The 26,600-nt window shown below is 40.2% G+C and overlaps 1 protein-coding gene across 1 annotated transcript in view; it reads right to left on the minus strand.

The window, feature by feature from the left end:
- HERPUD2 (HERPUD family member 2) overlaps positions 1 to 26,600 on the minus strand; it is a 179,347-nt gene that overhangs the window by 91,712 nt on the left and 61,035 nt on the right. Inside the window, exon 3 of the mRNA XM_053714410.1 lies at positions 5,924 to 6,001. Coding sequence (XP_053570385.1) covers positions 5,924 to 6,001 — 78 coding nt within the window. The remainder of the gene's footprint in view (positions 1 to 5,923; positions 6,002 to 26,600) is intronic.

Here is a 26,600-nt window from a genome sequence, read left to right on the forward strand (position 1 = left end):
AAACAGGGATAACACCCAGTTCTATTGGACCCTATTCAGCAGTCTTCTTGCTGCCTATATCAGCATGCACTAAAACATCCTTCAAGCTTTTGCTTTTTTTATATGCTATCATTGGTCTTTCTTGGAAGTTTTCAATATGGGGGTTACAATCTATTAAGATGTACCAATATTTATTCAAAATGTTAGAGATTTTTGAGCCTAAGTTGTTATATTAGGTAACAAATATCATTCTCTCTCTTTTTTACCACTTTTATTTTTACCAATCTGCTGGTTGTCATTCTTATTTACAAATTCAAGTTGATCATTAATCAGCTTTTCATGGTAACCTCTTGCTTTGAATTTTTTTGCCATTTCATTCAGCCTTAAATTACATTTCCCTTCATCAGTATGATTATTTGACTCTCATAAATTGACTCTTTGGTATAGCTTCTAATGTATTCACTGGATGAAAACTATCAAATTAAAGCACTTTATTTTTGGCTGTTGGCTTAGTATATAAATCTGTTTTTGGGAATCCCTTGTCAATATATACAAATGTGTCTAAAAAATGAACACCCATTTCACTCATATTTAATGTAAATTTTAGGCCAGATACTGATGAATTTAAATGGTCAACAAACTCCAATAGGCTACCAACGTCGCCCAACCATATGCCAAAGATATCGTCGATGAATCTCCACCAGGCAGCCCCGTGCTGCAAAAACAACCTGTGTGGCTACACAAATTTTCCTCAACATGAGGAATCAATTTCCTCAACATAGGGAATAAATTTTGAAAAAAGAGAAATGTTTTGGATAAGGAAATTGGATGCCCTACAACCTAAAGGGCTCAACAAAGATTTTGACTGGTCACTGTTTCTTTAAGATATGCCTGTGATATATTGTTGCAAGATTCTGAAATGTAATTTTATGTATAGGTTTGTTTGCTTTTAATATGATTTTAATATATGTATATTCAAAAATAGGGTTACACCGATACCATTTTTTATGACCGAGTGCAAGTACCGATACTTGTTTTCAAATACTCGCCGATACCAATTACTGATACTTTTTTTTTATTAATGTCATTTGACAGTTTACCAAGCACAATACAGACTAATTATTTAAGATTCCTTCTTTATAATTATAAAGGACTGTAATTCAAAAGACATTATGAAATAATAAAACAGTTTTATTTGTCACAAAGTTCACTGAACATGTTTATAAATAAAAAATATTACAATAAAATATTAAATTTAAAGGGGTGATGCAATTGGGTTGTAGGGCTGTTATATAACATCAATCTGACATTTGTATGGAGGTTTGACTCTAAGTTGAACAGTCTTTCACTTTCCACACTACTGCATGGGCAGAAAGATATTTTTGGCCCATTTTAGCCAGAGCTGGAAATCTGTTTATTAACTGCCCAGTACTTCAGGGGTTTGTCTGAACGAGGTACAGTGATCTCTCCTACAATAATACAAATAACAGCAATTTGTATTGGCAGAACAGTAGTAAACAATTTTTAGTTGAGTCTCCACTCCAGTTTAAAATGAAATGGGAACATGTAGTTTGAAAAAACGCCACAAGATAGCATATGGGTAGGAAGTGGAGGTATCGGTTTAAGTGTCGGTACATTTGCACGAGTACAAGTACTCATGCAAATACTTGGTATCAGTATCGGTGCAACCCTATTCAAAAATACACATGTGGTAGACACAAAGTTTATAAGAAAAGATTTGTAAGTGATATTGATATAATTATATCTTTAATTTTGCATTTTGTGTTTAACACGTGTATTGGAAAAAATCCACAAGATGGCAGTGTTGCTTAAACTGATAATTGTTTGATAGGTATAAAAGGCACACCTGTACATAGGTACTTTGACATGACTAAGAACCAATTGCTGGTTTGAAATGTTGTTGATGCTACATTATGGACCCTGTATAAGTGAATAAAGGTTCTTTTACTTATTATTTGAAGGCTGGAAATCTTTTTGAATTTGGAATATGATGATGGCATCTGGCTAATCCCTTTTCCGTGCCCCAAAGTTTGGTGAGAGGTGCTGACTTCCCTTTAGAACATTTGAAAAAATATTTGCCTTTCATGTCCCTTTAAAATAACCTTATGTTGGACCTTCATGTAATGTGATATTAGACCTTCTGGAATACTGCCTGACATATAATTACTTCAAATTTGACTCTGATTCAAACCTAAAAGTTTCTGCCATCGTATGCCAATTTATTTATAATAAACTTTGAAGAAGTGCCAAAAATCTGAACAAAAACGTCATAGAGGCATATTGTATAGGTGAATTAAAAGTAAAAACTATCCTGCTAATTAACATAAACACTTAAAGCTTAAGCAGGGCAAATTATAACCGGCTGAACCTTGTCCTTATATGAGAAACATATAGTTGTAGTGCATGGGTTTAATACCCAAAGAAGTACTCCATTCCCTGGGTAAATGGCACATATTCTGTGACTGGAGGGAGGATCGCGTTTAAAATTTCAGGCAATTCCAACTCTCTGGGACATCGGGAAGAGTTGTACAGGCCATTCAAGGTTTTTTTTGCAAGCAGATCGCAAGGAAGCATGGCCACTACACCTCATGAGCGTATTCTTGATAGCCCAGCCTGTATTGGTAAGATCAAGCAAGTCCTCTGTCGCGGTCCACTGTGTCAGCTCCTATGTATGTTGTGAGGTATAATCAAAAGGAGACGCTTGCTGATCTGGTGATCCATTTGATTGAGAGTGTTGCCATGTTGGCTGTCCACAAACGCGGTCAGTGGTGAATCGAGACTTCGCTATTGTATAGGTGTTTAGATCCAGGTGTCTCGTCTTCATGCCGTTGTAGTATACCGGGGCTGGTGTACAGCGATCCTTAAGAGACATCATCATGTTAATACTCGTAATAGCCTGGGCCCTGGGGTCTGTTTCCGTTTACAGCCTCAGCTGTATGGTTTGAGGATTGAAACTTCCAAGGTATCTCTCCGTTTAGGTTAGCTGAGACTGCAACAGGCTTTACATTTCTCTTAGCTGTTGGATTGGGGTCTAAACACAGCCTTCTCAGCAGTTGACTGTGCGTTTAGAGGTTTACGATCGAACCGGTCGCCTTCACCTTCTGCACTGGACTGCGGTCGTGTGCCAAGCTCTTACTAATTAGGCTGGAGAGTTTCTAAAAATATGTTCCTCTAATATAGTGTAAACTCTCAAGTAATCAGTTAGGGATGTAAAGAAGTCAGCTTTACAAGCTGTTATTCCCCAGATTCACTAGGGGGGGTTAGATGAAGGTCTGACCCTTTTGTTAGGCCGCCACTGCGTACCTCATCGTTCCAGTACCTCAGGGTTAAAGTTGGCTTCCCAATCCAGATCATATAATTCTGCAGAGCTTGTAGTTGTAGTATGTATCATTCACGATCATAGATGGTGCCTCAGTCAGGCAATATGCAGTAGAAATATAAGCCCAAAAACGCTAGAATTTACCATCAATTTAAAAACATTTCAATTGTCATTATTGAGAAAATGATTATTTTTCTCCATCCAATAAAGTACAGTTGAAAAGTTGATCAAATATGAATAATTAGCCTATCAAACTGAATTGGATTAATATGAAATTTTTGGAAGATGAATTATCTATGTATTCCTAAAGGTATATAACTAAATCATTTATTTTTTTTATATAAATGGAAAAATAATCTGAGAAGTAGTTATTCTAAAAATTAAAACTTTTGTAGAAAACCGTGATTAAAATCAAGTCTTACTGACTAGTGATTTAAATCAATTGTATTTCAATCTAATCCACCCTGATTCTGTCTATTTGTAAAGTTGAATTCCATATTTAATTCAGTCAAGTGGGGGCAGTGTAATATTATAACATTTTATTTAACATTTAATGATAATTTGTGCAATATACAATGATAATATTAGCTAATTTTACCTAAATACAGACTTAAATTTTAGCTGGCTGGTCAATAAAATCAGTCAATGAGCTGGGTGATGCACCCATTTAAAAGGTCCTGGGAAGAACACTATATAGCTTTAAGAAGATATTAAAAAATATTTTTGCAACTATTTAAGGTGGTTAGGGCTGGCTACATATGTGTTCATTTGAAAAGTAATATCAAAGCTAGGAGATTAATAGATATTAATAGACAATCTAACTGGGTCATTTGAATAAGACTTTGAAGCTAAGATGCTAAGAAGCTTTAAAATAAATAAGCTGGGGTGAAAGAGATATCAGCTAAAGAAACATTGATCTGTCTGGTCATGCAGAATATCCTATCATGTCTAACATGGTCGAATGCTGGACAGTACGTAGAATAGTTTATGGTTTTGTAATTTTTTGTTTTCTTTCGGCAACATATACTGACCCTAAACCATTTTCCACTTCTCACACTTTTTCAAAGTTTTCTATTTCAAACACTTCTATGTCTTGTAAACACATTTTCCCAGTTCCTGTCCCAATCATAATCCATTCAAGTTTACCATGTAAACACCTTGTATTATAACTTAAGCGTTTTTGTCATACTTCTCTATGGCATTCCAATCCATTAGAAGCATAATTGTTTAAATTAGATAAAATGCTTGATTTGCATATGAGATCTAACCAAAATTGTTACACTTGCCTTGCATAACAATTGAGAAAACTATAAGAAACAGAATTCTCAGGCTTTTTTATGGTCAAGTCTGATGAATTAAATATATTTAAAAAAGTATGTTCTGATGGACTAGAATGGGCTTCAGTTTGAAAACTACTGAAAACATTAATGCAAAACATTTTATACAACTCTTCATTTAAAAACTGGAAGCTCCTACTGTAAATATAAATATTTTTACAGTGAAGAGAAAAAGAGAAGATCAGAGAGAAGAGAAGAGGAGACGAGAGAAAAGAAGTCCAATTTTAGCTTTACTGATGAGAAAGAAAAAAGTAAAAATCATTTTTGAACTGAGGACACAGCACAGTTGACAACTGACTATTATTATTTTATTATTATCGGTTATTTGTAGAGTGCCAACAGATTCCGCAGCGCTATAAACATAGGCGGAATACAAGGAAACATTTATAGGGATCAGACGGTTAGAGGGCCCTGCCAAGAGTTGCACTGTTGTAGTCAGCTCTAAAGAAGGTGATCTATAAACAGCATGGCTCTTAGGCTTACATGCTAAGGGGGTTCAAGGTGATAGCAATGGAGGAGAGGAACTGGTATAAAGAAAGGTTAGTGTAGGTTGTATGCATCCCTGAACAGTAGAGTCTTTAGGGAGCGCTTGAATTATCACATAATTCTTTTACCCAAAACAATGTTCTTTGGCAACACTGGTTCATAATCTGCCATGCCTTACATTTTATCTGAACTGAATTGAGTTCAGAGAGAGAGGGGGAGGGAGTGGGAGAGAAAGAGAGAGACAATAGAGAGGGAGAGAGGGGGAGAGGGTGAGAAGGGGAGAGAGGGGGAGAGAGAGAGAGAGAGAGAGAGAGGGGGAGAGGGAGAGAGAGAGAGAGAGAGAGAGAGAGAAGGAGAGAGAGAGAGATTGAGAAAGGATGAGAGAGGGATTAGGAAAGGATGAGAGAGAGATTGAGAAAGGACAAGAGAGAGATTGAGAAAGGACGGGAGAGAGAGAGAGACAAAAGGGAGAGAGAGAGAGACAAAAGGGAGAGAGAGAGAGAGAGAGAGAGAAAGAGAGTGGGGGAGAGAGAGGGGGAGAGAAAGAGCACGCTTAAGAAAAGAGAGAGACAAAAGGGAGAGAGAGAGAGAGAGAGGGCGAGAAAGGGAGAGAGAGAGCGAGAGAGAGAGAGAGAGAGAGAGAAGAGAAAGAGAGGAGAGAGATTCCTGCATACATCAACAAAACTGAAACATTTGTGGCACCTTGGTTTTATAAAGGTCAAACGTAAACTATGAAACATACAAGGCTATTAAAGAGTAGGATAATGTTTTTCTGACTTACTTTCCTGAGAACATCTTTCAACCGCAGGTGATCAAGGAGAAGTTTGCCAGAATAAACAAGCCTTTGATCCTTGGTTGACTAATTAGAAAAGAAAAAAAAACACATTTAGCTCAAATCTTAAATACATTTACAGCCAAAAGCAAAAATCAACAGTCATTTTGTAGTCCACTGAATTAACAGGTTCAAAATATATTTTCTGTAGAAATTATTCACAATAAACTCCCATTTCTGGAATGTACCATCATGTATTATTTTAAACAGATGAAACAAACAAGGTAAACATGGGCACATGATCATTTGACATTTTTAACTATCCATTGAGAACAGTTCTACAGATAACAACATAGCCCTTCAAAATTAGATTGTCTCAAATGTAAAATTTAGGGGAAGATTTATCAAGTTGTATACATTTTTGAGGCTTTGAGTTGTAGGCTCACTCATCAAGCACAAATTTAAGACGCAGAAACTGCTTATTTATCCTCTCTGCAGCCTCAGAGGTGGCAAGATAAAGTCCCCCCAACAACAATTGGTTGTGCAAGAGCAGGATTGCACAAGAGAGCTCTCCCTTGCCACATGATGCTGCATCTTTTGCCACGTGATGTTGTATGCAAATAGATTCTTTACTTCTTAAATCATGATCAATTTTGCCTTTAAAGGGGTGGCATGGCAGGGTTTTCCTGTAACATCTCACTACTCAGTTCTAAAGAAAACTTAATTACTGCTTTATTCTGATACCAACGAGGGCTCTGAAAAAAAAGAGTTGTGATAAAATAATGATCATATCTGACATATAAGTCACATTAGAATGAAAGGCTCGTTTGTTTTTATAGAATTCAGAAACCATAGCACATTTTGAATAAAAGATGTAGGAGCTTTTGGATTCTGTCTTATACTCTAAAACAAATCAGCTATTTTTGAATGCTAGCCTTGAATTCCATATTATTTGGGTTTTTTAATTGTAAATTTAAGAAAGCTAGTTCTAACTACAATTAAACAATAAGAGAGAGTGTATGTGTATATATATATATATATATATATATATATATATATATATATATATATATATATATATATATATATATTGGCCAAATGTATCAAGTAAAAAAAACTAATATCGCATATTTGAAAATGGAGCTGCGTTTCCATGTCTACAGTACATCATCGAATGAGGAAAAAGGAGAGCTGAGTCTTGAAGTAGATGAAATAAGGTTTTATTTAGGAGCAGGCTTCATCAGACACATGGTAAGCTCCTATCTTACGCGTTTCGTGCATGGGCACATGCGCTTCATCAGAGAGTACATCATCTCTGACAATCGATTATTATTCCAAATTTGTAATATGCAAATAAATTACACCTCAATATATCATTGTAGCAATGGTGATATTTTAAAATGGGATCCGCTGTGCAATTAAGATTGCCAGTGAAATTTTAAAAAGAACTAAAATTTGTATTTGAAGGCAGTTTTGCCGAGAGGCTTTTTACTATACATCTCTGTTCTGAACATATTATACTTATAATACTGTGACCGCGCAGTAACAAACAAGTATAACACGTACAGAACATTGAGAACGTATATCAGCAATAAAACAGAATTTATGTTTACCTGATAAATTACTTTCTCCAACGGTGTGTCCGGTCCACGGCGTCATCCTTACTTGTGGGATATTCTCTTCCCCAACAGGAAATGGCAAAGAGCCCAGCAAAGCTGGTCACATGATCCCTCCTAGGCTCCGCCTACCCCAGTCATTCGACCGACGTTAAGGAGGAATATTTGCATAGGAGAAACCATATGATACCGTGGTGACTGTAGTTAAAGAAAATAAATTATCAGACCTGATTAAAAAACCAGGGCGGGCCGTGGACCGGACACACCGTTGGAGAAAGTAATTTATCAGGTAAACATAAATTCTGTTTTCTCCAACATAGGTGTGTCCGGTCCACGGCGTCATCCTTACTTGTGGGAACCAATACCAAAGCTTTAGGACACGGATGAAGGGAGGGAGCAAATCAGGTCACCTAAATGGAAGGCACCACGGCTTGCAAAACCTTTCTCCCAAAAATAGCCTCAGAAGAAGCAAAAGTATCAAACTTGTAAAATTTGGTAAAAGTGTGCAGTGAAGACCAAGTCGCTGCCCTACATATCTGATCAACAGAAGCCTCGTTCTTGAAGGCCCATGTGGAAGCCACAGCCCTAGTGGAATGAGCTGTGATTCTTTCAGGAGGCTGCCGTCCGGCAGTCACATAAGCCAATCTGATAATGCTTTTAATCCAAAAAGAGAGATAGGTAGAAGTTGCTTTTTGACCTCTCCTTTTACCAGAATAAACAACAAACAAGGAAGATGTTTGTCTAAAATCCTTTGTAGCATCTAAATAGAATTTTAGAGCGCGAACAACATCCAAATTGTGCAACAAACGTTCCTTCTTCGAAACTGGTTTCGGACACAAAGAAGGTACGACTATCTCCTGGTTAATGTTTTTGTTAGAAACAACTTTTGGAAGAAAACCAGGTTTAGTACGTAAAACCACCTTATCTGCATGGAACACCAGATAAGGAGGAGAACACTGCAGAGCAGATAATTCTGAAACTCTTCTAGCAGAAGAAATTGCAACCAAAAACAAAACTTTCCAAGATAATAACTTAATATCAACGGAATGTAAGGGTTCAAACGGAACCCCCTGAAGAACTGAAAGAACTAAGTTGAGACTCCAAGGAGGAGTCAAAGGTTTGTAAACAGGCTTGATTCTAACCAGAGCCTGAACAAAGGCTTGAACATCTGGCACAGCTGCCAGCTTTTTGTGAAGTAACACAGACAAGGCAGAAATCTGTCCCTTCAAGGAACTTGCAGATAATCCTTTCTCCAATCCTTCTTGAAGAAAGGATAGAATCTTAGGAATCTTTACCTTGTCCCAAGGGAATCCTTTAGATTCACACCAACAGATATATTTTTTCCATATTTTGTGGTAAATTTTTCTAGTTACAGGCTTTCTGGCCTGAACAAGAGTATCAATAACAGAATCTGAGAACCCTCGTTTTGATAAGATCAAGCGTTCAATCTCCAAGCAGTCAGCTGGAGTGAGACCAGATTCGGATGTTCGAACGGACCTTGAACAAGAAGGTCTCGTCTCAAAGGTAGCTTCCATGGTGGAGCCGATGACATATTCACCAGATCTGCATACCAAGTCCTGCGTGGCCACGCAGGAGCTATCAAGATCACCGACGCCCTCTCTTGATTGATCCTGGCTACCAGCCTGGGGATGAGAGGAAACGGCGGGAATACATAAGCTAGTTTGAAGGTCCAAGGTGCTACTAGTGCATCTACTAGAGTCGCCTTGGGATCCCTGGATCTGGACCCGTAGCAAGGAACCTTGAAGTTCTGACGGGAGGCCATCAGATCCATGTCTGGAATGCCCCACAGTTGAGTAATTTGGGCAAAGATTTCCGGATGGAGTTCCCACTCCCCCGGATGTAATGTCTGACGACTCAGAAAATCCGCTTCCCAATTTTCCACTCCTGGGATGTGGATTGCAGATAGGTGGCAGGAGTGAGTCTCCGCCCATTGAATGATTTTGGTCACTTCTTCCATCGCCAGGGAACTCCTTGTTCCCCCCTGATGGTTGATGTACGCAACAGTCGTCATGTTGTCTGATTGAAACTGTATGAACTTGGCCTTTGCTAGCTGAGGCCAAGCCTTGAGAGCATTGAATATCGCTCTCAGTTCCAGAATATTTATCGGTAGAAGAGATTCTTCCCGAGACCAAAGACCCTGAGCTTTCAGGGGTCCCCAGACCGCGCCCCAGCCCATCAGACTGGCGTCGGTCGTGACAATGACCCACTCTGGTCTGCGGAAGGTCATCCCTTGTGACAGGTTGTCCAGGGACAGCCACCAACGGAGTGAGTCTCTGGTCCTCTGATTTACTTGTATCTTCGGAGACAAGTCTGTATAGTCCCCATTCCACTGACTGAGCATGCACAGTTGTAATGGTCTTAGATGAATGCGCGCAAAAGGAACTATGTCCATTGCCGCTACCATCAAACCTATTACTTCCATGCACTGCGCTATGGAAGGAAGAGGAACGGAATGAAGTGTTTGACAAGAGTTTAGAAGTTTTGTTTTTCTGGCCTCTGTCAGAAAAATCCTCATTTCTAAGGAGTCTATTATTGTTCCCAAGAAGGGAACCCTTGTCGACGGAGATAGAGAACTCTTTTCCACGTTCACTTTCCATCCGTGAGATCTGAGAAAGGCCAGGACTATGTCCGTGTGAGCCTTTGCTTGAGGAAGGGACGACGCTTGAATCAGAATGTCGTCCAAGTAAGGAACTACTGCAATGCCCCTTGGTCTTAGTACCGCTAGAAGGGACCCTAGTACCTTTGTGAAAATCCTTGGAGCAGTGGCTAATCCGAAAGGAAGCGCCACGAACTGGTAATGCTTGTCCAGGAATGCGAACCTTAGGAACCGATGATGTTCCTTGTGGATAGGAATATGTAGATACGCATCCTTTAAATCCACCGTGGTCATGAATTGACCTTCCTGGATGGAAGGAAGAATTGTTCGAATGGTTTCCATTTTGAACGATGGAACCTTGAGAAACTTGTTTAAGATCTTGAGATCTAAGATTGGTCTGAACGTTCCCTCTTTTTTGGGAACTATGAACAGATTGGAGTAGAACCCCATCCCTTGTTCTCCTAATGGAACAGGATGAATCACTCCCATTTTTAACAGGTCTTCTACACAATGTAAGAATGCCTGTCTCTTTATATGGTCTGAAGACAATTGAGACCTGTGGAACCTCCCCCTTGGGGGAAGCCCCTTGAATTCCAGAAGATAACCTTGGGAGACTATTTCTAGTGCCCAAGGATCCAGAACATCTCTTGCCCAAGCCTGAGCAAAGAGAGAGAGTCTGCCCCCCACCAGATCCGGTCCCGGATCGGGGGCCAACATTTCATGCTGTCTTGGTAGCAGTGGCAGGTTTCTTGGCCTGCTTTCCATTGTTCCAGCCTTGCATTGGTCTCCAGGCTGGCTTGGCTTGAGAAGTATTACCCTCTTGCTTAGAGGACGTAGCACTTGGGGCTGGTCCGTTTCTACGAAAGGGACGAAAATTAGGTTTATTTTTGGCCTTGAAAGACCTATCCTGAGGAAGGGCGTGGCCCTTACCCCCAGTGATATCAGAGATAATCTCTTTCAAGTCAGGGCCAAACAGCGTTTTCCCCTTGAAAGGAATGTTAAGTAGTTTGTTCTTGGAAGACGCATCCGCTGACCAAGATTTCAACCAAAGCGCTCTGCGCGCCACAATAGCAAACCCAGAATTTTTCGCCGCTAACCTAGCCAATTGCAAAGTGGCGTCTAGGGTGAAAGAATTGGCCAATTTGAGAGCACGGATTCTGTCCATAATCTCCTCATAAGGAGGAGAATCACTATCGATCGCCTTTACTAGCTCATCGAACCAGAAACACGCGGCTGTAGTGACAGGGACAATGCATGAAATTGGTTGTAGAAGGTAACCTTGCTGAACAAACATCTTTTTAAGCAAACCTTCTAATTTTTTATCCATAGGATCTTTGAAAGCACAACTATCTTCTATGGGTATAGTGGTGCGTTTGTTTAAAGTAGAAACCGCTCCCTCGACCTTGGGGACTGTCTGCCATAAGTCCTTTCTGGGGTCGACCATAGGAAACAATTTTTTAAATATGGGGGGAGGGACGAAAGGTATACCGGGCCTTTCCCATTCTTTATTTACAATGTCCGCCACCCGCTTGGGTATAGGAAAAGCTTCTGGGAGCCCCGGGACCTCTAGGAACTTGTCCATTTTACATAGTTTCTCTGGGATGATCAAATTCTCACAATCATCCAGAGTGGATAATACCTCCTTAAGCAGAGCGCGGAGATGTTCCAACTTAAATTTAAATGTAATCACATCGGGTTCAGCTTGTTGAGAAATTTTCCCTGAATCTGAAATTTCTCCCTCAGACAAAACCTCCCTGGCCCCCTCAGACTGGTGTAGGGGCATTTCAGAACCATTATCATCAGCGTCCCCATGCTCTTCAGTATCTAAAACAGAGCAGTCGCGCTTGCGCTGATAAGTGGTCATTTTGGCTAAAATGTTTTTGATAGAATTATCCATTACAGCCGTTAATTGTTGCATAGTAAGGAGTATTGGCGCGCTAGATGTACTAGGGGCCTCCTGAGTGGGCAAGACTGGTGTAAACGAAGGAGGGAATGATGCAGTACCATGCTTACTCCCCTCACTTGAGGAATCATCTTGGGCATCATTTTCAGTGTCACATAAATCACATCTATTTAAATGAGAAGGAACCTTGGCTTCCCCACATTCAGAAACACAGTCTATCTGGTAGTTCAGACATGTTAAACAGGCATAAACTTGATAACAAAGTACAAAAAACGTTTTAAAATAAAACCGTTACTGTCACTTTAAATTTTAAACTGAACACACTTTATTACTGCAATTGGGAAAAGTATGAAGGAATTGTACAAAATTCACCAAAATTTCACCACAGTGTCTTAAAGCCTTAAAAGTATTGCACACCAAATTTGGAAGCTTTAACCCTTAAAATAACGGAACCGGAGCCGTTTTTATCTTTAACCCCTTTACAGTCCCTGGTATCTGCTTTGCTGAGACCCAACCAAGCCCAAAGGGGAATACGATACCAAATGACGCCTTCAGAAAGTCTTTTCTATGTATCAGAGCTCCTCACACATGCGACTGCATGTCATGCTTCTCAAAAACAAGTGCGCAATACCGGCGCGAAAATGAGGCTCTGCCTATGATTAGGGAAAGCCCCTAGAGAATAAGGTGTCTAAAACAGTGCCTGCCGATATTATTTTACAAAAATACCCAGATTAAATGATTCCTCAAGGCTAAATATGTGTATATATGAATCGATTTAGCCCAGAAAATGTCTACAGTCTTAATAAGCCCTTGTGAAGCCCTTATTTACTGTCTGAATAAAAATGGCTTACCGGATCCCATAGGGAAAATGACAGCTTCCAGCATTACATCGTCTTGTTAGAATGTGTCATACCTCAAGCAGCAAAAGACTGCTCACTGTTCCCCCAACTGAAGTTAATTCCTCTCAACAGTCCTGTGTGGAACAGCCATGGATTTTAGTAACGGTTGCTAAAATCATTTTCCTCTTACAAACAGAAATCTTCATCTCTTTTCTGTTTCAGAGTAAATAGTACATACCAGCACTATTTTAAAATAACAAACTCTTGATTGAATAAAAAAAACTACAGTTAAACACTAAAAAACTCTAAGCCATCTCCGTGGAGATGTTGCCTGTACAACGGCAAAGAGAATGACTGGGGTAGGCGGAGCCTAGGAGGGATCATGTGACCAGCTTTGCTGGGCTCTTTGCCATTTCCTGTTGGGGAAGAGAATATCCCACAAGTAAGGATGACGCCGTGGACCGGACACACCTATGTTGGAGAAAGAAATAATACTAGAAAGTTGTGGCTACTGTCTTTTATGCAATATTAATATCATGAACATGAAATCTTCTTCCTAAAAGATAGAAAAAAAATACACCAAAAGCAAAATGTTATTGTTTTAGTGAACGCACAGTCTATGTTGTGTAAATATACTTTAAATACAGCTCCACCCCTAAGATCACAGATAATATGACAATGTTGGTGGACTTTTGCTGAAGCCGCAGTTTCCTAAGGGAGACAAATCTCCACTCATCAGAACAAAGAGGTTCAGCCCACTTTCATTGTATATATAACTGGACCCACAAGACCAAAAAGGCAATTTTTTTGTGGGTCTCACTATATTCTGATCATCAGGGCACATATGTGAAAGCATAATACATATACATAATACATAAGTATATAAGAAAACAAATGGAGTGTTAAGGCATATCCTAGAGTAAAAATAAAATGATCTATTTCGCAAGAGCATTTTTAAACAAATTCCTTCTCTAAAGGGACTGTCTATGATTCTAATAAAGTGTAGATATGTTAAACAAGTTATGAACAGTTCTGGTCACAAGTGAGGTTAGCAAGATTTGCTGAGTGAGTAGATGTAAGGAGAGAACCAAATAAGCAGACTCAGAATCCTGGCACTAGGGTGTAGTTTAAAAGTGAGAGTAATTTCCAGGCTGGCACTGTAGTCTATGGAGTCAGCAGATGTTCACATTTTGAACAATCCAGCTAAAGATACAAGCAAGAATGGGGACTGGTATCGAAAAGTGATGAGATTTGGGTATAGTCAGCAGTAGTTAGTACAGAAAGACAAAACAGTTTATTTGACAAGAGAGGAAGACTGTCGATAGATAATAGATAGATTCATACTATAAAAACATTGTATCTAAAAGAAAGAGATGTGTAAAAGTATATTATATATACACACACACACACACACACACACACAGATTAATGAAACAAAATAGAAGACAGCGCAAAACAGACGGGATTCAAGGTAGTAGTTTATTCAAGAGCTTATCTGGTCCCATCTGACACACCGGAGGAGAATCTATCTATGTGCAGAGGAAATCTTTCCTGTTGACATTGAATCTTTGGAACTCCGGAGAGGGACTCTAATTGTTCACAACATAATTTGTGAAATGCTTGCTGTTAACTTACATCTTGTAAGTAGAATCTGTTTTTATGGCGTGTTGCCTGCTTGAATAAACTACTACCTTGAATCCGGTCTGTTTTGCGCTGTCTTCTATTTTGTTTCAGTTTGCTTCTACCCTACGGACCTATGTGAGGAGGAACACACCGGTGAAGAGATCAGCTGCATCGGATTCACAAGGAGCTATGAGGAGCGCCTTTCTGTATTTATTTATACACACACTGGGAACCGTTGAGCTGTAAGACAAACTTGCCCTGCAATGTTGTGTTAACTTTTATTTTAATTAATTAATATTTTCACCAAACACTGATTCACCTGCTTGTGTTTATACACACACATTAATGCTTTAACTGCTCTCTTGTTTACAGACTGCATTATTCTTTAAAGGGGCATTAAAGGTTAGATTTTTTAAGACCACTAAGATATAGTTTTATTAATAAAATTAATTATCTATCACAGTTTGGGACCTCAACTCTACCTCAATCAGTATTTTTTTTTTTTTAAAACCTTACCCCTTTCTTGATTCTCTGCCTATCTTTACACACTATTATGGTGATATCAAATTAATGATGGAGGGAGAAATCATAGCTTTTATTAAAGTGACATGAAACAGTTGCAGCAATCATTTTGCTCTAACATGAACTGTACAGCATGATAAAAAGCAGGGTGGCTAAAAAATCAATGCTTTTGGTTTTTTAAATTGTAATAGATTTTTTTTAAATTTAAATAGGATTTTTTTTAAATAAAATGCTTTGAGGGGGGGGGGGGGGTCTATCAAGACAGTCTTCTATTTATACTCAAAAGGTTATTCATCCTGAAATAAGGATTGTTTTTTTATTATGTAGCATGAGGCTGTAAATATTTTTTTTGTAAATTAATTCAATTAATCCATTGACAATGTCATGCCCTCACAGAAGTTTCTGTAAAATTATTTGTCATTTTTATATTATTGGTGCTGTAATTCTCAAAACTGTGAATTTGTGTCTGCAGAGATAACAGCCTCTTCCTCATAGCCAACATGTTATAAAATAAAACAAACCCAACATTTTCCTTTTATCATTCACATAGGACATAAACATTAAAACAACTTTCAGATCTACTTCTACTATCAAATTTGCATAATTCTCTTGGTATCCTTTGTTGAAGGAGCAGCAATGCACTACTGGGAGCTATATGAACACATTGGGTGAGCCAGTGACAAGAGGCATATACTGTATGTGCAGCCACCATATATGTGCGTGCTTAGGTATGCTTTTAAACAAAGGATACCAAGAAAATGAAGCAAATTAGATAACAGAAGTACTTTGGAAAGCGGTTTAAAATTGCGTGTTCTATCTGAATCATGAAAGTTTAATTTTGGCAGTACGGTCCCTTTAATCCTATTGTTACCTGCAATTGTATGTACACAGACTTAACCCCTTACTAAATTTTAAGAAGGTCAATGAATAAAAGATTATTTGGAGTGGAACAGATCTGCACTGGGACCTAAGTGTGAAGAGGGAAGGGCAAGCAGTTAGAATGGAAGTGAAACCTATAATGTTATTGTTTTAGTTCAATACAACAATTTAAATGGTTATTAAAGGGCCAGTAAACATACCAAATAATGTTATATAAATCTGCACATAGTGCAGAAATATATAACATTAGCTTGGCGCTAGCTTTATAGAACAAAGGGAACGCCACTCCTTGCTCTACTGAGCGGGTCTGTTTTTTTCAGAAGTGCATTGTGGCACACTGTCTATTCACAACCGGGCCATTAAACTCAGTCTAGCTTACTCCCGCTCTGGCTAGGGTTGACTTTCACTTTAAATCAAATCCACCTTACAAAACACACACTACATCCAAATATGTGCATTTTACTTGTATTGGCTTTTTTTTTGGGGGGGGGGTGCAGTCCATACCTTCTGATAACAGCCCTGTACAGCAAATGAGCAGGTACTAACAAGTACACAGAGAATGTGTGTATATCTTATTCTCATTCAAAAAGGACCTTAAGACGGGCAGTCTACTCCAAAATATGAATTGTTTAACCCCTTAGTGACCAGACCACTTTTCCATTTGTTGACCGTTTGGGACCAGGGCTATTTTTACATTTCTGCGGTGTTTGTGTTTAGCTGTAATTTTCCTCTTACTCATTTACTGTACCCACACATATTATATACCGTTTTTCTCGCCATAAATTGACTTTCTAAAGATACAATTATTTTCATCATATCTTACAATTTACTGTAAAAACATTATAAAATATGATGAAAAAATTTGAAAAAAAACCACTCTAATTTTGACCCCTAAAATCTGTTACATTTCTACAACTACCATAAACACCCATGCTAAATAGTTTCAAACTTTTTTGTCCTGAGTTTAGATATACCCAATGTTTACACGTTCTTTGCTTTTTTTTTGCAAGTTATAGGGCAATAAGAACGAGTAGCACTTTGCTATTTCCAAACCATTTTTTTTAAAAAAAAATTAGCGATAGTTACATTGTAACACTGATATCTGTCAGGAATCCCTGAATAACCATTTACATTTATATATTTTTAAAAAGAAGACAACCTAAGGTATTAAACTTGGGGTATTCTGACTCTTTTCATGCAACCATTTTACCACCAATCTATGCCAAAGTTTGAAGGAAAAAAAAACCCATAAATTATGCTTACCTGATAATTTCATTTCCATGGAGGGGAGGAGAGTCCACGGTTTAATTCATTACTGTTGGGAATTAAGAACCTGGCAACCAGGAGGAGGCAAAGACACCCCAGCCAAAGGCTTAAATACCTCCCCACTCCCCTCATCCCCAGCCATTCTGTCGAGGAAACATGGAACAATAGGAGCAATATCAGGGTATAAATGGTGCCAGAAGATGATTAAATTTAGGTCCGCACATCAGAGATACGGACGAGAGCCGTGGACTCTCCTCCCCTCGGTGGAAATGAAATTATCAGGTAAGCATAATTTATGTTTTCCATCTAAAGGGGAAGAGAGTCTACGGCTTCATTCATTACTGTTGGGAACATATACCCAAGCTTTAGAGGACACTGAAAAAAATCAGGAGGAAAAAAATGTGGACCCTAATCTGAGTGCACCACAGCCTGTAAAACCTTTCTCCCAAAAACAATTTTGTAAAACTTTGTAAAAGTGGGTAAGGAGGACCAGGTAGCCACCTTACAAATTTGCTCCATACAGGCCTCATTCTTGAAGGCCCAAGACGTAGCCACAGCTCTAGTGGAATGAGCCAGGATCCTCTGAGGAGGCTTATGTCCCGCTGTCTCATAGGCCAAGCGAATCAAGCTCCTCGAACAAAAGGACAAAGAAGTAGAAGATGCTTTCTGCCCCTAGCGCTTCCCTTAATACACCACAAAAAGAGATGTAGACTGTCTGAAATCCTTTATAGCCTGAAGATAGAACTTCAGGGCACGAACCACATCCAGATTATGAAGTAACCTCTCCTTGGAAAAAGGGTTAGGTCACAAAGAAGGAACCACTATTTCCTGATTGATGTTACGGTTAGACACCACCTTGGGAAGAAACCTCAAACAATTGCGAAGCACCGCCTTATACGCATGAAAAACCAGATAAGGAGGCTCACATTGCAAGGCAGCCAGTTCAGATCCTCTGCGTGCCGATGCAATGGCCAACAAGAAGAGAAACTTTCAGGACAGAATCTTAATGTCAATGGAATGCATAGGCTCAAACGGAACCCTCTGCAATACCTTAAGAAACCAAGTTTAAGCTCCATGGGGGAGCAGACTGTCTAAAGACAGATCTGATTCTAGACAGAGCCTGAACAAAAGATTGGATTGTAGGCAGCTTAGCAAGTCTCCTATGCGACAAGATTGATAATGCCGAAATCTGTCCTTTTAAGGAACTTGCGGCAAGACCCTTCTCTAAACCGTCTTGGAGAAAGGAAAGAATCCTGGATACCTTCACCTTATGCCAAGGATATCCATGCTTCTCAAACCAGAACAAGCAAGTCCTCCACACCTTATGGTAGATGTGACGAGTGACTGGCTTCCTTGCCTGAATTAGAGTATCAATCACACTTTCAGAAAAGCCTTTCTTGGCCAAGACTAGGCGTTCAATCTCCACTCAGTCAGCCTCAGAGAGTCTAGATTTTGATGTGGAAAGTGCCCTGTTCCAGCAGATCCCTGCGACAGGGTAACCTCCACGGAGGAGAGGATGACATCCCCACCAGATCCGCAAACCCCGTCCTCCGCGGCCACGATGGAGCAATCAGAATGGCAGAAGCTCGCTCCTGTTTGATGCGTGCCACTACACAAGGTAGAAGTGGTAAGGGTGGAAATAAGCTAGGCTGAATCCCCAAGGCACTGCCAAGGCATCTATCAGCTCTATCCAAGGATCTCTGGACCTCGACCCATAACGGGGTAGCTTGCAATTGAGTCTCCGGCGTCCCCCACTTGAGACAAATCTCCGCAAACACTTTGGGGTGAAGAGACCATTCCCCTGGATGGAAGGATTGCCTGCTGAGAAAGTCTGCTTTCCAGTTGTCCACACCTGCGTAATTATAAAACGACCCAAAAATCGGTTTATATAAATATATTATAATCTAACAAAGGATAACTAGGCAATAAACATTATAATGATAATAAAAGTTGCAACAAATAAGGTAAAATAACTAATCGAACGTCTCCGATAATAAAAAAAAATCTAAAAACAAAGTGATAATTTATTGCCAACACTGAGAGTCAAAAATAGAAACAAAGTCCACGTTATTGTCAGATGAATAGTAACACAGTTCCAGACAGTAGTTATAGTCCAGACCACAAGTCGGTGGGTTTACGTAGGAATATTCATAGGCTGAAATTAATAACACAGTACCTGGCTATTGGAGTGTATAGTAAACACGGGAGCAGAACCAGATTTACTAGCAGTTTGACCTCCATGTATCTTGCGCCTCTTGCCGTTAGGTCATGTGCATCGGATCTGTCAGGCTGCTCTGATCCTATTAGATGGTGTCATATTTAAACACTATAGCTAATCCGCTTGTCCGCTCTCAGTTTAGGAGAGAAAGGTATCCGCTCTTTAGTGCAGTTGTACGCTGGATACTGGAAAATCCTTGAGATATTCTGAGTGTAATCTTTTAGGTATGAGTCTAAGTTTTTAACATCTTTAACCTAAAAGATTCCACTCAGGTTTTGAATATTTTGGATACTATCAAATGGGAAAAATATTTATTTCTAGTTACATGTGACGTAACTTCCCTTTATACAATAATTAACCATGATATGGGTCTACAGGCAGTGAAGAAATATCTTGATGATGACCCTGAAATTAAATTAGAACAAAAAATGTTTTTGCTAAAAAGTATTGCTTTCATATTGGAAATCAATTATTTTGTGTTTAACAATAAATTTTACATACAAACTGAAGGAACAGATATGGGCACGAGGTTTGCACCAAGCTATGCTAATCTCTTCATGGGCAATTTGGAAGAGCTTTTTTCCCATGAGAATGGCTATGGTGCAAACCTTGTGCTTTATAAAAGTTACATTGATGATATTCTGATTATATGGAGAGGTTCAGAATTTGACCTCACCGAAATGTTCAAAAGTATGAACAACAACAATAAGGGACTTAAAAAAATATAAGAGAATATAAGGGAGGCGCTGAAAAAGCCAAAGGTATCAACACTTACAGATATAATAAATATACATTTATTAAAACATACATATAACACATAGAAGGGACGTCTCCCCAAATAGATAATCCAATGAACACTATATAAAAAATATTTAAAAATACTAACACTGATACGACTCTAAAATGGTTATCCTATAACATGCACAGATCTAAAAACTTTATGTAGAGACCGCTAAGTACAAAAAAACAGAATTTATGTTTACCTGATAAATTACTTTCTCCAACGGTGTGTCCGGTCCACGGCGTCATCCTTACTTGTGGGATATTCTCTTCCCCAACAGGAAATGGCAAAGAGCCCAGCAAAGCTGGTCACATGATCCCTCCTAGGCTCCGCCTACCCCAGTCATTCGACCGACGTTAAGGAGGAATATTTGCATAGGAGAAACCATATGTTACCGTGGTGACTGTAGTTAAAGAAAATAAATTATCAGACCTGATTAAAAAAACCAGGGCGGGCCGTGGACCGGACACACCGTTGGAGAAAGTAATTTATCAGGTAAACATAAATTCTGTTTTCTCCAACATAGGTGTGTCCGGTCCACGGCGTCATCCTTACTTGTGGGAACCAATACCAAAGCTTTAGGACACGGATGAAGGGAGGGAGCAAATCAGGTCACCTAAATGGAAGGCACCACGGCTTGCAAAACCTTTCTCCCAAAAATAGCCTCAGAAGAAGCAAAAGTATCAAATTTGTAAAATTTAGAAAAAGTGTGCAGTGAAGACCAAGTCGCTGCCTTACATATCTGATCAACAGAAGCCTCGTTCTTGAAGGCCCATGTGGAAGCCACAGCCCTAGTGGAGTGAGCTGTGATTCTTTCAGGAGGCTGCCGTCCGGCAGTCTCATAAGCCAATCGGATAATGCTTTTAATCCAGAAGGAGAGAGAGGTAGAAGTTGCTTTTTGACCTCTCCGTTTACCAGAATAAACAACAAACAAAGACAAAGTTTGTCTGAAATCCTTAGTAGCTGCTAAGTAAAATTTGAGAGCACGAACTACATCCAAGTTGTGCAACAAACGTTCCTTCTTTGAAACTGGATTAGGACACAAAGAAGGCACAACTATCTCCTGGTTAATGTTTTTGTTAGAAACAACTTTTGGAAGAAAACCAGGTTTAGTACGCAAAACCACCTTATCTGCATGGAACACCAGATAAGGAGAAGAACACTGCAGAGCAGATAATTCTGAAACTCTTCTAGCAGAAGAAATTGCAACCAAAAACAAAACTTTCCAAGATAATAACTTAATATCAACGGAATGTAAGGGTTCAAACGGAACCCCCTGAAGAACTGAAAGAACTAGGTTGAGACTCCAAGGAGGAGTCAAAATTTTGTAAACAGGCTTGATTCTAACCAGAGCCTGAACAAAAGGCTAGAACATCTGGCACAGCTGCCAGCTTTTTGTGAAGTAACACAGACAAGGCAGAAATCTGTCCCATCAAGGAACTTGCAGATAATCCTTTTTCCAATCCTTCTCGAAGGAAGGATAGACTCTTAGGAATCTTAACCTTGTCCCAAGGGAATCCTGCAGATTCACACCAACAGATATACCAAATTATGTGGTAATTTTTCTGGTTACAGGCTTTCAGGCCTGAACAAGAGTATTAATAACAGAATCTGAGAACCCTCGCTTTGATAAGATCAAGCGTTCAATCTCCAAGCAGTCAGCTGGAGTGGGTCGAACGGACCTAGAACAAGAAGGTCTCTCAAAGGTAGCTTCCATGGTGGAGCCGATGACATATTCACCAGATCTGCATACCAAGTCCTGCGTGGCCACGCAGGAGCTATCAAAATCACCGACGCCCTCTCCTGATTGATCCTGGCTACCAGCCTGGGGATGAGAGGAAACGGCGGGAACACATAAGCTAGTTTGAAGGTCCAAGGTGCTACTAGTGCATCCACTAGAGCCGCCTTGGGATCCCTGGATCTGTACCCGTAGTAAGGAACTCTGAAGTTCTGACGAGAGGCCATCAGATCCATGTCTGGAATGCCCCACGGTTGAGTGACTTGGGCAAAGATTTCCGGATGGAGTTCCCACTCCCCCGGATGCAATGTCTGACGACTCAGAAAATCCGCTTCCCAATTTTCCACTCCTGGGATGTGGATAGCAGACAGGTGGCAGGAGTGAGACTCCGCCCATAGAATGATTTTGGTCACTTCTTCCATCGCTAGGGAACTCCTTGTTCCCCCCTGATGGTTGATGTATGAACTTGGCCCTCGCTAGCTGAGGCCAAGCTTTGAGAGCATTGAATATCGCTCTCAGTTCCAGAATATTTATCGGTAGAAGAGATTCTACCCGAGACCAAAGACCCTGAGCTTTCAGGGATCCCCAGACCGCGCCCCAGCCCATCAGACTGGCGTCGGTCGTGACAATGACCCACTCTGGTCTGCGGAAGGTCATCCCTTGTGACAGGTTGTCCAGGGACAGCCACCAACGGAATGAGTCTCTGGTCCTCTGATTTACTTGTATCTTTGGAGACAAGTCTGAATAGTCCCCATTCCACTGACTGAGCATGAACAGTTGTAATGGTCTTAGATGAATGCGCACAAAAGGAACTATGTCCATTGCCGCTACCATCAAACCTATCACTTCCATGCACTGCGCTATGGAAGGAAGAGGAACGGAATGAAGTATCCGACAAGAGTCTAGAAGTTTTGTTTTTCTGGCTTCTGTCAGAAAAATCCTCATTTCTAAGGAGTCTATTATAGTTCCCAAGAAGGGAACCCTCGTTGACGGAGATAGAGAACTCTTTTCCACGTTCACTTTCCATCCGTGAGATCTGAGAAAGGCCAGGACAATGTCCGTGTGAGCCTTTACTTGAGGAAGGGACGACGCTCGAATCAGAATGTCGTCCAAGTAAGGTACTACAGCAATGCCCCTTGGTCTTAGCACCGCCAGAAGGGACCCTAGTACCTATGAGAAAATCCTAGGAGCAGTGGCTAATCCGAAAGAAAACGCCACGAACTGGAAATGCTTGTCCAGGAATGCAAACCTTAGGAACCGATGATGTTCCTTGTGGATAGGAATATGTAGATACGCATCCTTGAAATCCACCTTGGTCATGAATTGACCTTCCTGGATGGAAGGAAGAAGTGTTCGAATGGTTTCCATCTTGAACGATGGAACCTTGAGAACTTGTTCAAGATCTTGAGATCTAAGATTGGTCTGAACGTTCCCTCTTTTTTGGGAACTATGAACAGATTGGAGTAGAACCCCATCCCTTGTTCTCCTAATGGAACAGGATGAATCACTCCCATTTTTAGCAGGTCTTCTACCCAATGTAAGAATGCCTGTCTTCTTATGTGGTCTGAAGACAACTGAGACCTGTGGAACCTCCCCCTTGGAGGAAGCCCCTTGAACTCCAGAGAATAACCTTGGGAGACTATTTCTAGCGCCCAAGGATCCAGAACATCTCTTGCCCAAGCCTGAGCGAAGAGAGAGAGTCTGCCCCCCACCAGATCCGGTCCCGGATCGGGGGCCCGCATTTCATGCTGTCTTGGTAGCAGTGGCAGGTTTCCTGGCCTGCTTTCCTTTGTTCCAGCCTTGCATAGGTCTCCAGGCTGGATTGGCTTGAGAAGTATTACCTTCCTGCTTAGAGGACGTAGCCCTTGGGGCTGATCCGTTTCTGCGAAAGGGACGAAACTTAGGTTTATTTTTGGTCTTGAAAAGACCTATCCTGAGGAAGGGCGTGGCCCTTGCCCCCAGTGATATCAGAGATAATCTCTTTCAAGTCAGGGCCAAAGAGTGTTTTCCCCTTGAAAGGAATGTCAAGCAATTTGTTCTTGGAAGACGCATCCGCTGCCCAAGATTTTAACCAAAGCGCTCTGCGCCACAATAGCAAACCCAGAATTTTTTCGCCGCTAACCTAGCCAATTGCAAGGTGGCGTCTAGGGTGAAAGAATTAGCCAATTTAAGAGCACGAATTCTGTCCATAATCTCCTCATAAGAAGAAGAATTACTAATAATCGCCTTTCCTAGCTCATCAAACTAGAAACACGCGGCTGCAGTGACAGGGACAATGCATGCAATTGGTTGTAGAAGGGAACCTTGCTGAACAAACATCTTTAGCAGACCTTCTAATTTTTTATCCATAGGATCTTGGAAAGCACAACTATCTTCTATGGGTATAGTGGCGCGCTTGTGTAGAGTAGAAACCGCCCCCTCGACCTTGGGGACTGTCTGCCATCAGTCCTTTCTGGGGTCGACTATAGGAAAACAATTTTATAAATATGGGGGGAGGTACTAAAGGTATACCGGGCCTGTCCCATTCTTTACTAACAATGTACGCCACCCGCTTGGATATAGGAAAAGCTTCGGGAGGCCCCGGGGCCTCTAAGAACTTTTCCATTTTACATAGTGGTTCTGGAATGACCAGATAATCACAATCATCCAAATTGGATAACACCTCCTTAAGCAGAGCGCGGAGATGTTCCAACTTAAATTTAAAAGTAATCACATCAGGTTCAGCTTGTTGAGAAATGTTTCCTGAATCTGAAATTTCTCCCTCAGACAAAACCTCCCTGGCCCCCTCAGACTGGTGTAGGGGCCCTTCAGAAACCATATCATCAGCGTTCTCGTGCTCTACAGAATTTTCTAAAACAGAGCAGTCGCGCTTTCGCTGATAAGTGGGCATATTGGCTAAAATGTTTTTGATAGAATTATCCATTACAGCCGTTAAATGTTGCATAGTAAGGAGTATTGGCGCACTAGATGTACTAGGGGCCTCCTGTATGGGCAAGACTGGTGTAGACGAAGGAGGGGATGATGCAGTACCATGCTTACTCCCCTCACTTGAGGAATCATCTTGGGCATCATTTTTACTAAATTTTTTTATGACATAAAATACATATAGTTAAATGAGAAGGAACCTTGGTTTCCCCACAGTCAGAACACAATCTATCTGGTAGTTCAGACATGTTAAACAGGCATAAACTTGATAACAAAGCACAAAAAACGTTTTAAAATAAAACCGTTACTGTCACTTTAAATTTTAAACTAAACACACTTTATTACTGCAATTGCGAAAAAGTATGAAGGAATTGTTCAAAATTCACCAAAATTTCACCACAGTGTCTTAAAGCCTTAAAAGTATTGCACACCAAATTTGGAAGCTTTAACCCTTAAAATAACGGAACCGTTTTTATATTTAACCCCTTTACAGTCCCTGGAATCTGCTTTGCTGAGACCCAACCAAGCCCAAAGGGGAATACGATACCAAATGATGCCTTCAGAAAGACTTTTCTATGTATCAGAGCTCCACACACATGCAGCTGCATGCCATGCTGTCCTCAAAAACAAGTGCGCCATACCGGCGCGAAAATGAGGCTCTGACTATGATTAGGGAAAGCCCCTAAAGAATAAGGTGTCTAAAACAGTGCCTGCCGATATAATCATATCAAAATACCCAGAATAAATGATTCCTCAAGGCTAAATATGTGTTAATAATGAATCGATTTAGCCCAGAAAAAGTCTACAGTCTTAATAAGCCCTTGTGAAGCCCTTATTTACTATCTTAATAAACATGGCTTACCGGATCCCATAGGGGAAATGACAGCTTCCAGCATTACATCGTCTTGTTAGAATGTGTCATACCTCAAGCAGTAAGAGACTGCACACTGTTCCCCCAACTGAAGTTAATTGCTCTCAACAGTCCTGTGTGGAACAGCCATGGATTTTAGTTACGGTGCTAAAATCATTTTCCTCATACAAACAGAAATCTTCATCTCTTTTCTGTTTCTGAGTAAATAGTACATACCAGCACTATTTTAAAATAACAAACTCTTGATTGAATAATAAAAACTACAGTTAAACACTAAAAAACTCTAAGCCATCTCCGTGGAGATGTTGCCTGTTAAAGGGCAAAGAGAATGACTGGGGGTAGGCGGAGCCTAGGAGGGATCATGTGACCAGCTTTGCTGGGCTCTTTGCCATTTCCTGTTGGGGAAGAGAATATCCCACAAGTAAGGATGACGCCGTGGACCGGACACACCTATGTTGGAGAAAGATTCTATTGCACAATATATTAAAAACTATAATGGTCTCTAAAAAGACGTATAAAACAGTAATATTTAGATAAAGTCCAAAGTGTAGATAGATAGAATACCACCAAGCTGCCAATCAAAAAATGAAGTAGAACTGCCGATAAAACTTTAAATGTTCCACACTTCCTTAGGGAAGTATGTAAGGGAAAGAGGCCAAAACTTTGCGCTTACTTCTAGATTTCACAGGCGCGGTCCTCTCACATCTACCCTGCACTTAGTGCTTAATGCACGCAAGGGTATGAACTGATGTTGTAGATAGGTGGGCACTGTATTGAATATTCAGAATTCATTCAAACCACAAACCATAACAGAGATTCTTCAAATTAGAAAAACGTTCCACTATTTATAACCCGGGTTATGTTAAGGAATCCAATATGTGTAGATAG

Source organism: Bombina bombina, chromosome 5, assembly GCF_027579735.1.
Source record: "Bombina bombina isolate aBomBom1 chromosome 5, aBomBom1.pri, whole genome shotgun sequence".
Classification (NCBI taxonomy): Eukaryota; Metazoa; Chordata; class Amphibia; order Anura; family Bombinatoridae; genus Bombina; species Bombina bombina.